The sequence below is a fragment of the Lates calcarifer genome, linkage group LG9 (genome assembly GCF_001640805.2).
Source record: "Lates calcarifer isolate ASB-BC8 linkage group LG9, TLL_Latcal_v3, whole genome shotgun sequence".
In the NCBI taxonomy this organism is placed as follows: Eukaryota; Metazoa; Chordata; class Actinopteri; family Centropomidae; genus Lates; species Lates calcarifer.
This window is the reverse complement of record NC_066841.1, coordinates 12,010,475-12,023,548: the sequence shown is the minus strand read 5'-3', so window position 1 is coordinate 12,023,548 and position 13,074 is coordinate 12,010,475. Positions and strand designations below refer to the sequence as shown.

Below are 13,074 nucleotides of genomic sequence, written 5' to 3'. Positions count from 1 at the left end.
GTCAGTGGTTTCTTCTGCTATGATTGTGATATGTAACATGAAATTTATTTGCTAATATATGGCATCTTTAAAGCTATGAACAAAAAGCCTTAAAAGGAAGAATGAGAAACGCTACTGCACAACCCAAAAGCTGATGCATCATTACTGCAGACCTGCATTGTATAAAATCCAAAATATACCTTTAACTCACTCAAACTCTTCCCCATTCTCTCCCATGCTGTCTTACGTAAGAGTTTCTATTTATATATGTTGCCTAATTGGCTAGACTGAATAATATTGGAGCCTTTTCCTTCCCCTCTTTTTCAGCCTGTGGGACACATATCAGGACCTTCTCATTCTGTCTGGAATTTCTAAAAAAAAAAAAAAAAAGAAAGAAAGAAAAAAAGAGGGCCCTTTAAAATATTCATAAGCTGCTAATGAGGTTATGCAGCACATTTCAAAGCAAAAAACAGTGTGAAGATATGTGTGCGTGTGTGCGCGCCTGCAGCAGGAGGGGCTGGGGTTTATATAGTTGCTCAGTGAGGAAGCTTAACCATATGAGCAGACGTTTGCAGGCGAAACAAATTGTAGTCGAGTCACAGTGGCTGGATGGGTATTAAAAAAAAGGAAACTAGCCCCATCAGCTATCTGGCATGTTCAGCTTATATTTTAAAACCACTTATAAGACATCCAACCTTCAGTTTAACTGGAAAGCTCTAGTTTAATATAATTAAAAGAGACCAAAAGAAAGGGATCCACCCTCAGCAATAAGAACAGGACCTTCTCTTTCCACCAGCAAACACTGACAGTAGTGACTGATGCAGCTGCAGTGTCAGTGAGTGTCTATCCTCTGTGATATCTGAGTATAGAGAGACAAAAAAATAAACAGAAACAGCTACTGTTTTTTCCCTCTTCGCGTTTGATGTGATGTCAAAGCAACATGAAAGTGTGATGTGACAAAAAGTCATGTCAGCATAATGTTTATGCAGTACACCCAACTTCAACTTAAGGTGTATCTAAAAGATAGACTCACATTTTTCAGTCTGCCTTAATCACATACCCACATGTACATTGAAACAATTGCTGATTTCTATAATCATTCCTCCTTGTCATACCGGCTGTGAGCTAACTTGACTCCAGTGTAAGAGATGGAGGACGAAATCCACAGTTCTTGCACTGTGTAAAAAAGCCTTCTAAAGTGTAGCCAAAGCTAACATGAGGCTTCAGAAGTCAGAGTTAGACAAATCAAGTGGGTTTCTTCCAAACTTGTAATCATTTCAGTGCAAAATTGCCTATTTCTGTTGCCTATTTCAGATTGTTTTTCTTGCTGAGCAGCAGCAACAAACAGAGGGAATTATATTCTGGAAAGACTGTAAATTCAAAGGCTACTCTGACCGCTGAAGCCTTATATTAACTTTGTTTAAACTTTGGAGTGTTGATTTTGTCTACCAACTGAAATAGCATTAGAGAGGGAATCTCTTCAAGGCCGTTTTATACAAAAAAGGAATTATCTCAGCAACCAAAAAACACTGATTTGAGACAGACAGAACATATGAACCTAACCTTTCTCTTATTGGTAATTATTTTAATGCGATAGATATATCTTATCAGAATTTGATAGTTTATGTTCCTCATCTAATTTTTTCATTTGTGACTATGAATATTAATATTGCTATCACTCAAAGTTGTTTAGTTCATGCCCTCTTTGCCGACAGAGTACACATTTCAGTTGACTTTTTATATATAACCTTCGGTACTTGAAATACTGTGATGCATTCACAAGGATTTAAATTCAACACTGGTTTTTGGATTTGATAAAGTGCTATCAAGTTACAACCCTACCCTTCACCATGGTGCCACCCAGCTACACATCCTTGTTAGTACAGGAATCATGGATCTGAATATGCTAATATTCCAGCCCGCTAATGTTAGCAACAACTTGAGAAGTTTTCAGCTGTGCCAGATTGCATGTTTTATATCACGAGAAATCTGGCTGCAGCTGATTGTCATAAGGACTCCAGACAAAAAATAAATTTGGGTCCTGTGAAGTGGTACCAGAGAGTGTGTGACAGCTGTTACAGTTGGATACAAAAAACAGCTTGAGCGATGTGTGCAAGACGAGGAGGGAGAGGGTGTGAACAGGTGGGAGAAAGCAATGAGTAGAAGTGATGAAAACATTATGTATGGCAACATTAAAATGGATGATGAAATTTGCTGTTTCATTCCATCATTGCACAATTCCTGCATTAAAAAAGTAATCAAATGGGTATGGGGTAGCAGCAGTGGAGGAGAGGTGGGGTGGAAGATCTGGCTACCACTACCTGAGAACACGGGCATTAACGACAACAGAGCTGCCAAGACAGTAGAAAATTACAAGATCGAACAATGGCCAGACGATTTTTAATCTGTCTGACTGTATCTGTCAGATAATAATCACACCCTCCTTGTTTCTGACTCTTGAAAGCAGCTTGCTTTTATGCTTTCTGTCCCTCCCTCCTTCTTAAGAGTGGCTGATTTGAATTTTTTATGTGAAAACTACTGTCTAAACATTGTAATGACTACTGGGAGGACAGACGCTGATGCAGAAGAGTTAATTTAAAACTAAATATTTAGACCTGCACTTAAGTAAGTAAATTATTTGTGAAAGAGAGAGGTGTCATTTTGCAACTGGAAATTTTTAACAGGTACATTCTTGGAGGTAAAGTGTATTTTACTTCTCTAATAATCATCTCATTATATAACATGATTCAGTGGCTTTAAAATCTTTCCTTTTCTGCTGTACAGTATATGAGCGTGCATTAAAACTTTTGCTGAGACCATTTTTCACACCACTGGAACTTTTGCTGTGGCCATTTATTTTTTATACTGCCTGAACAATGGAAAATGTTACCCAGTGTTGAATAATTGGTGAACACAGCAGTGTGATATTAACAATCCTGCTTTCCCCTTTCATCTTAAAATGAGAGGCTGAGAGGTGTTGCAGTGGATAGAAGAAAGGGTGATTATTTGTCATAATAACTATGATTGTGCAAACATCATATATAGTGTTTTCTACTACAATCCCTGGGCCACATAGCTCAGTTTTACACTAGCGTCAGCAGCTAGCAACTTACTGCATATTCCACATCCATTTAAAATGCAGATTATCTTATATCTGAATTTATTAAATACTTTCCTCCCACAAATAATAAAAAATAATACAACCTATAGCTTGATATCTGTCTTAAAATATTGAAAACAAATGGATGTTGCATGTGTGGTCTGAGATGGAGTCAGATTTGAGAAAGACAACACAGAGAAAAGACATTTTCATTAGAGCTTTCTGCTAATCCTTGTGTCTTCCCTGTAATGTGATTTCCAGCAGAGTCGATTGCCCCTCCGGCTCACAGACAAAATAGACACACATTAGACCCTCCTTTTCCAGTTTTCTCTCTCTCTCTCTTTTGCTTTCAAGCAAACACGTAATCTTTTCACTTACCTCGGTCATGTGAATCAGGTAGAACCTCAGTTCTTCAGCATAATCTGTAAGACAAAGTGGCAGAGAGATTAATTCTAAGTCTTTCTTCATGTCGTCTTTTACCCATCCCTCTTTCCCCTGTTTCATTTTCTCTCTCCAGTCCTTCCTTCTTATACATGAAGCAGCATTTTTGAATTTCCTTGATTTCCAATTACAATTTTGCCAAAATACTTTTATTGATGGAAAGCTCTTACTGTAGGCCAGCCTCATGGACATTTGCCCATAAATCGCTGAAGAAGCGCTCTGTGAGACAGGCCTGTGGGTCTGGAGTCAAGATAAATGGATTTAATCGAATGATCCCTCCCCTCCGACGCAGGCAGACACTCGAACACACACCCACATAATCTATATGTTGTGGCAATGTTTACTATTTTATTAAAAGTGAGCATATGTGCAAGTCAGCAGTCGAACCATGACCAGAAATCTTTTTTGATGTTCAAGTTCACACTGAGGAGCAGCTTGGCCCTGAGGTGAGATTTGACATGATCAAGTAAGTTGTAGAAAGACAGGGATCATCCATTCAACCCTACATGCCTTCGTTCTCCCATTTTCTTAAATGGGTACAGAAGAGCATCTATCTATGTTCTATCTATCTAATCTTTGTTTTTAAAAGCATCTTTGGATTTTATTTACAGTTGAAAACTCAACTGCTCTGCTTCATCTAGCCTATGTGGGTGTGTTTTGATCAGTCCTGATTTGACAGTGGCTCAACAACCAACTGACATCAAATTCTGATTGAAGTGTTGCCGAATCCTGTTTGACAACGTGAAGTGACGTCATCTTTTTTTCAAAATGCCCCTGGTCCACTTCAAACCAGTGAGAAGAGCTCAGACCCAAACACAAAAACAGAAATCTGTCATGTGAAATAACCAAAACACTTCTAACTTTAGCAGAAAATACATTTTCAGGGCCTTTGATAATTCTCCTTGAATGAGCTTGCCACTCTGAGAGAGTGATTCGACCGTATATAGAAATGCAGGAAGTGCATTCAAATAGTATGTAACTAAGCGCATTGGGGCTGTTTCAGTTGTTTTGTTGCCAAGCTGCGATGGAGAGATAGTAACATAAAGAGGGCATTTTCTGATAAAAAATACTGTTAAGACTCTATTAGGAAGGGAACTTGTTACATCCAGTATGGAGAGGAGGATTCAGCGTGACAAGTATATATAAGGCATGTACGTATGAGCATGTTTGTGACAGCATAACTAGTTTTGAAGCCATTCATGGTCACTGAGAAAGGAGACAATTAAACTTATCTTCATAGATTCTGGATTTTTCATAAGGCAGAAAGAGGAGATGTAATTTTAATATTTTTTTAAGAATGTAATTGGATTTTTTTTTTCATATCAGACTAAAATTGTTATCTAAAGTAGAGCACTTTATGTCTTAAAACATGTCTGAAGGGGATCAAAAATCATCCTAAATCATCTTTCCTTCAGTTACCAGATCCAGACTCTCTAGGCTCAGTCTCACAGCAGAGCTAGCTTTCTCGACCAGAGGACGTTGAGCTTGTGAACCTCTGGCTCCTCAGCATAACATAGAACATGTCGTCTTTTTCATAACTTCTGTGTTTATTACACTCCCGGGAAAGTGTATGAATCCAACCTCTGCAGACAGCAGCCTCCGACTGCAGCAGAAGTTCAGAGGCAGCTGTTTTTCTTGGTTCCTCTTCCTGTATTGTACAGAGGGCAGATCAACTCCTCCTTGAAAGGTGGGGTGCAGGAATGGTCATGCAGTGTGTGATGTGGGGACAGCAGGGGCCATGTGAATGCTGTGTTTTACTGGTTTGAAAAAAAAAAAGGTTCCTTTTCATAACCAACAGCAGAGGTCACTGTTGGCTATCTTTCTGATTTGTCATACAAAATGTGGGGGCCTTTTGATGAAGTCGAGTGAAAAGCTTGTAACTCATATTATTTTAGTTTAAATGAAAGAATGCTACTGTTTGTTTTTTTACAGGTCACGAAAATGATCATAACCTTTTGAATACTGTTAAAAAGATACTCTGATATATTTGTTCCTCATTTCTAAAAAGTTGTAATCTCAAATATATGTGGATTCAATCAATAGCACTGACATAAAAGTATGTCAAAGTGTCTTTTCTTCTTGCACTGTAGATGTTCATCACTCTCTTGCTAACTTAACACTTTGGTGCAGGAGCTGTCAAAAGGTTTCATGTCACATATATGCCCAGGTGGAAGTGGTCTTGTTAGTTAGTCTAGTACAGCGATGCTTGGATTGACACATGGTAATTGTGTGTGGTCAGTAGCACTGTCTTTAATATCACTCACACTTCCCACGCTCCTCGGCCCAGTAACGGGGTGACAGGAACACAGGAAAGCCCCTGTATTGAACTTGCACTGTGCCATTACATGCACACACACACACATGTCAAACACACCCTGGCTGAAACAAACACAATCCCCGGGCGCCTCTTTCCTGAGTGACGCTGCCGAAGCGAAATAACAATGACAGGCAGCAGGGTGGAGATGTGTGTGTGTGTGTGTCTGTGTCTGTGTGTGCGTGTGTGAGTGTGTGTCCTCTCATGAAACACACACAGACACGCACAAACCCGACTGAATCCCCACCCTGGTGATCTCCAATTGTTTGGGTGAAGGGTGGAGGTCAGAAGTGGCCCGGAGGAGACCAGCGATGTCTGAGGGAAGGGCAGAGAGGCTTGGACCACCCTGTATCAGGGTGCTATATTCTGAATTCATAAACGCTTCTGCTGGAGAGTCCATTGGATATTTTTAACATAGTTTAACATAGTTACAGTGTCGACCTTAGCTGCAAAGTGACTGTTTTTCATATTCCTGCAATTAATAATCATATTCAGCATTGCAGTAATTCTAATCAAAAGGTCAAGAGGTAACCACAATGTCATAAGCCTGACTCAGCAGATATGCTAATTCATCTCCATTTATATGTGACTAAAACTAATCCACAGTTTGTGAACAGACTGAAAGAGTGAATTTCCCTCAGAACAATGTATAGCAACAGTGAGTGGAGTGCGCTTAAAACCTGCCCTTGGATATTAAAGTCAAAGTTTGTTCACCTGCAGGAGAATGATAATAAGTTGCTTGTGGAGAAGGACTGTGTGGCTATGTGAGGCTACACTTATACCTGTATGCACAGATCCTTAATGTGATCTAATGCTATTCATCAATCAATCAATCAAAGCTGCATATTTTTGTACTGAGTGAATACTTGATTTTCCAATCAATGATCTCAGCTACACTCACACTGACTCTGAACACTTCACTGCCTTTGAAGTGAGTGGGGGGTAGAACATAGCCTCATCCCAGCACCTGTTATCTCTCCCACTGCTTGGTCCTATTTATTATCACACGCCATTTGGATTACTCTCATGCGTCACCCACTGCTTCATTTTTAGCAGTATGGGTCCAAATGCATCCCTTTTCCCTTTGCTCTGTCCCAAGCATGACTCCAAACTTTGCCCATGTCTCCGCCCACCACTCTAAACACAGATATTTACACTGAGTCCTATTTATTTGACTTGCCTGCGCACTGTGCAGCTCCGCTGGCCAACCTATTCTCTCCACATTGCCAGAGGAGACGGTTGTTTACACCGGGGTGAAATAAAAAGACAAAGCAACAGGAACTTGGGCAGCGTTTCTCTAAATATCCTCTGGTTAAGCTCAGCTGAAACGATCACTGTAATCATAGCGCTGTATGTTTATTTCAAGTTGTACTAAGTATTGCATTTCTCCTTTTTCATTCTGTGTTGAACGGTACAAGGTCAAACATGGTTAACATGCTGATAAGATTGTTTGGAGATATATTTATGGATTGCAAGTTTGGCTGATGTTTTGTTGTTGTTGGAAATTTGTTGATATTGTTGATGTATTATATGTAAGTATTACTGTTGGTCTTTTTACATCTGTGTCCTTTTGATTAGAGGACTGGCTCGAGTGTCCTAATGTCGTAAACAGATCAAATTCAGCATTTCACACAGTTTGGTGACAGGTGTATTAACATGTACGTACCGTCCTGCAGCCTGAGGTGCCTGAGGTACAGGGGACTCTGGAGGACGTTACACCTGCCTGGCTCATCCTCTCTTGTCACCAACATCAGGTCGCTGTAGACAAACACTGTGACCTAAAAAAAAATCAGAGGGGCAGAGGTGTGGAGGAAGATGAAAAAGAGAAGGAAGTTCAAAAAAGAAGATGAAAATAAGAGGAGGAGTGGGTGATGTTGAAAAGGAGGACAGAGGGGAGAGAAAAAAGAGAAATTAGATTTCGTACTTTGTGTCGTCTCACCCAGACTTTACACCTTAAAGTCACATTGCACAACCACACATCTGCAATCCAGTGAGATGTACATACTGTTCACCACCTTACATTCAGCTGCTCTCACCCCCAGAAGCGTTTTACTCAACTCATGTCCTAACACAGGAAATGCAGTTCACACATATAGCTATGGCCAAACATAGCTTTGTAGTCTTTTGAGTGTTTGAGTGACTCACCTTATTATCTATGCTTTTAATATATTATTTACTTAAAATCCTCTGTGGAAATCATAAACACGTCTCTCGTATCACGTAAGTTTTAGCAAGGTCAGATTTTGTACATGCATATCTGTAATATGGCCATTTTGCTTCCAAGAAGGTGCAACAACCCACTCTCGCATGTAATTATAATAATTATCTAATTATGGACGACTGCTACTTTGGAGATTTGGTCAAGAGTTTTGCAACATGCCATGACAGCCCATGACTGGTTCTATGCTTCTGATGAAGCAATAAGGTAAAAATGAATAAAAAATAGGGGGGGCACAAACAAGAGGCTAGAGAAGAAGAGGAAAATGATACAAATAGAGGCAAGTCAAGTTGTGTGCGTAGTGGTCGCTTCTGTGAGATTCTGCTTTCAAGCAGCATGATAGCATGCATACAGTGTAATTCATGCAGATGGGCACTGTTTCAAGACAATGCTTTTGCTCTGGTGGCTTCCTCTGAAGGGTGAGATAGCAGAGAGGGTATTTCAGATTAAGTCGGTATCTGGTTAAAGAGAGAGTGCATGTTTGTGTGTGTGTGTGTGTGTGTGTGTGTGTGTGTGTGTGTGTGGTGTGTGTGTGTGTGTGTGTGTGCGCGTAGGTTTGAGTGGGTGGAAGAGGATGTAAGTAAAAGTAAAGAACAAGGACAAAGATTATGAGAGGCAAGCAGCTTCTCCCAGCACATAGAAATATGCAGACTTACAATATATAAACACATGTTCAAATGTTCATAGAAAAATACAAACACCACTGTTTTTATTCTTATTAAGTTTGTCATCCAATCAACAACTAATAAATGCTATATAATGTCTATGTAACCTTGTAGTCATCAAGGTCAAGTGAACACATAAGTCAACTCAGTCTTGTTTTACAACTGATAAGATTAAAATATGTTAATCAGTTATAACTACTGTATATATCCTGTACCCAACATCCTGTACTATGCTCTGGTGCCTCTGGTGTATTGTAAATGTCAAGATAACAATAACTTTCTGTGACTTTAATTCATCTAGTACCAACACATGACTCTGTTTACAGTATAATTAGCAGGCTACATAAGTTTAAACTGGTTTAATTGTTTGCATAATAGGATATATATTAGTCTTTATGAAGTATTCATATGATTAAAGCCACTCGAATCCTTTATGTCCAAATGTCACTTCCAAGCATTACTAATATTTAATCCACTAAAGGTCCATCTTGTCCAAATGTCACTTCAGACTAAATCCAATTTGTGCAATATTCTGCTTATTATTTGCATTCAGACATTATAATAAAAGTGGTACATGTTTGTGTGAACAATGGACTGCGTTTGCCTCCAGGGCAGACTTACACAGTACTCGAGAGTAAAGAGTAAAAAGCTGGAACAACACAGAGAGATCATTAAAAACAGTGCGCAGTAGAGAGAAACTCCCTCCTGACAAACACTGGCTGTTAAATATTTGTTTTATGACTGACCCCAGAGAGAGGCCAGAATTACCTTCCATGCCAGCAGTCACAGCACTTCACTGCACTGCAGAGTAAAGATTATCTGACAGGGCAAATTAAAAAACTGTGGCGAGGGCTTAATTCAATACATCAATTCGCTTTGCCCTGTCCACGTGCAGTACAAGGCATTCCACACACACACTTGCCTAACATGCATCTTCTGAAAAAACAACACAACAATGACATGGCCAGCAGGATTCCCTCATTCAAAACACTGATTCCAAAAACCTTAAATTTCCAATATATCTAACTGTGTCATTCAACTACAGTTATCATGTTCAAAGCTCTCACAGGTCATTACGTGCAGCGATGCAGATTGTTCAGCTGTGATCAACTCTTCTGCATCCACAAGCTTTTCTTTTAGTGTATCTTCACATTTATCGCAGAAATGCAAACACTTTTAAAGTAAATACTGGTTGATTAATGTGGCAAACAGTAGCTAATGTCAACTTGAAACACAGTCAACTTTTTTGAGCAAACCCGACTAACGCACATTAATCTATCATGCTATTATATTTAAGATTAAATTAACAGACCTAGTCCAGCACTTAGTTTCTTAGCAGATCAACATTTTACACATAAAACCCTATAAACACATAAAACAGTAACATTAAAGTACCTGTTAAAGAATAAAAGTCAATACTTAAAATTTATGAAACTTTTGAAAGTATAAGCAATTTTAGTTTTCTCACAGAAGTAACTTATTAACATATTTTCCACTTCTACTTTAGAATGCAGACTAACATTGTAAGGTGAGTTTATAGTGAAGGATCATTAATATATATTGAAGGAGCTGCAGTTTCTTTTGATACATGAAACAGAATTTTTCTGTTTCTCACATCTTTGGCACTCTCATCCCTTATCAATTATTCATTTTCCTCAACTCATGTGGACCTGATAGAGTAGTTAGAAATTCATTAGAGATGTTCAGACATCTCCTCTCAGGATGTTGCTCTGTACTCATTCTCCCTTTCTATATACATGCAGAACTCAGAAAGACAGACACATTTTGACTTAAGATGCACATCAGGGGCAATGGACCGTCACTTCCAGTCTGGCCAAATAAACAAACCACATAAGTGGTTGTGACAAACCAACAAAATGTTTGCTACTACTGTTTGTCTCCTGTAATCTGGGGAGGAGAGGAGAGAGGAGAGAAGAGGAGAGGGCCTCAATCTTTCTCTATCAATCAAATGATAAAACTCTTCAAAAGAAGCAAAAAGAAAATCACATTCCTCCTTCTTCAGGTCAACAAGAACCAATCCTACATTTTCTAGGGCACCATTCTGCAGCCTTTGGGTTTTCTTCAGATTAGTTTTGAATCACTCATATACCATAAAGTACATTTTTCAGTCAACAACAATCAAAATTCCCGTTTAGTACAGTAAAGTCAAGTAAGGGCATTAAGGCGGAGCTACTGTATTTACACAAAGTGAACATGTGGCAAACATACACAACAAGACATTTTTAAATATACCATGAAATGACATACGCTCACATCATATGTATGCACAAAGAAATGCACTTATATTAGCACCATCACTGCACTTACCTTGAGAGAATGGTGCTTGCTCTCATGTAAGTATCATCTCCTCAGATATGATGAGCGTTCGGCTGCACAGGTCAAGAGGCTGGACATTGAACAATGACAGATTTCACCAACAGATTAGAGGCTAATTCACTGATAACTGATGTCTAATCAGACATTAATGATCTAAAATTCAAGAACATATGTTACAATAAAATTCAAGAGGATAATATTGCACTTGCTACTGATAAGTAAAAAAGTCGCAGTACCAAATCCATTTCAGCTCCCAAATCCAAACGATCTGCTAAACGGCTAACAGTAAGACTTTTTTTTTTTTTTTGCTGTGGGAAACACAACTGAAACAGTTTCTATGAAGACAGAAAGTGAACTGTGAAGCGTTGTGTGTGTGGTCTAAGTATGACAAGACACTTCAAATGAATAGTGCAAAAACGTAGGAGGAGGGGACTTCCTCTCAAGTCCAGGGTTTGAAAATGGGCCGATGCTTGTGTGTGTGAAGCAGGGTCAGGGTTGCGTGAGTCTGTATGAATTAACAGGAAGTACCACCACACTCCCTGCAGCTTGAAAGTGCAAGTGGCTAAAAGACCCCAAGATACCAACAGTATTTGCAACTATCTTGTCTCACAGTAGTTTTCTTAGTAGTTTTATCACATTGTACACATTTATGTTGCAATGACACATGACTTCACATAACTTGCCTCTGCATCCTAATTTGTTTTAGCCCCCCTTTACAGAAATATGACATCTTTCTGATTATCATACCAAACAAAAAGTGTCAATAAACTGTTTTCTGCACACTGCTTGACTTTTTGATATACAAGTTGAACAGATCATACACATCATGAATGAAAGCCAAAATAACCTCTTCAGTTTGATTAATACAGTTCCTTCACTTCTTGTGCTATAAAGATAAGTCAAGAAAATAACAGTCTTCAGTTTGTAACATGGACCTCCTAGTTTCACTTTAGCACCCTCTGTTTCTCCATAGTTTCTTCACAGACAGATAAGTGCTGTAGCCCAGAGCACCATCATATACGGATTTCCTTGTTTGACCACAGAACACTTGTTTTTAGAGCATCATGGTGACCTAGTGGTCTCAGACGCATACCTTATAACCGCCACTACAACCGCGCAGTTCAAATCTGAACAGCCCTATGCATTTCCCTCCCCTCTCCTGACTCCTGTCTGTCTTTTTACTGCATAATATATTTTGATAGGCATTTTAGGAGATAAGCTTATTCACTTTTTGCCAAGAGCTAAGATGGGATCATTAGTATTGCCTTTATTTGTATGTTAAATATGAAGTTCTAGCCAGCAGCCTGTTCGCTTTGCTTTGCTTTTGAAATGGAAAAGGGAGGAAACAGCTAGCCTGGCTCTGTCCAGGGGTACTCTACAAGCAACTCTTAAGCTCACTAATTAACAGAGTGAAGACTTATATCTTCTCTGACAGAAGTGTAAAATCCTATCACTGCCCATTTCACTACAAAGGCTAAATAATATTGTAATGTGATTTCCCCCCCTAAAATGTATGAATGATGTGCCAAAACTAATTAAAGAGCACACACATATTCACTCAAATTAGCTTACCTGAACAAAAATGGGGAAGATAAGGATCTTGGGTGCCACTTTGACATATCCATAATTGGCATGTGGAGTATGTGAGCGGACGATGGTACAGTTCTGGTAATTGGCAAAGTTGGCGTTCTGCTGCTGGTAGTTGGGTACGCCAGTGTTAGTGGAGGTGGATGACGTCTTTGTCGTCTTGGAGTTGTTAGACCGTCGTAGGAAGCCAGTGCGGCTGGAGAGACCCCCACCACCACTACTACCTCCTCCTCCAACACCACCACTCATACCTCCAGAAAAAGCACCACCACCACCACCACCACCTTGGGGTTGTGGGCCAGAGGCCTGTCGTGTGGGGTATAATCTGGCTGCTGAGGAAGAAAAAGACACACATTACAGTACTGTAATATCAGAAGCCATTTATGGTGTGTCAGTAGTTACAGCATGGAGAATCACTTTCAATCTTAAATTG

At 39.4% G+C, this 13,074-nt stretch overlaps 1 protein-coding gene across 1 annotated transcript in view; it reads right to left on the bottom strand.

Annotated features, from left to right (window-relative positions):
• Positions 1-13,074, bottom strand: part of rgs3a (regulator of G protein signaling 3a) — a 92,484-nt gene that overhangs the window by 70,028 nt on the left and 9,382 nt on the right. Inside the window, 5 exon segments of the mRNA XM_018662931.2 lie at positions 3,458-3,501; positions 7,501-7,612; positions 11,046-11,075; positions 11,077-11,124; positions 12,627-12,973. Of these exon segments, the coding sequence (XP_018518447.1) occupies positions 3,458-3,501; positions 7,501-7,612; positions 11,046-11,075; positions 11,077-11,124; positions 12,627-12,973 (581 nt within the window).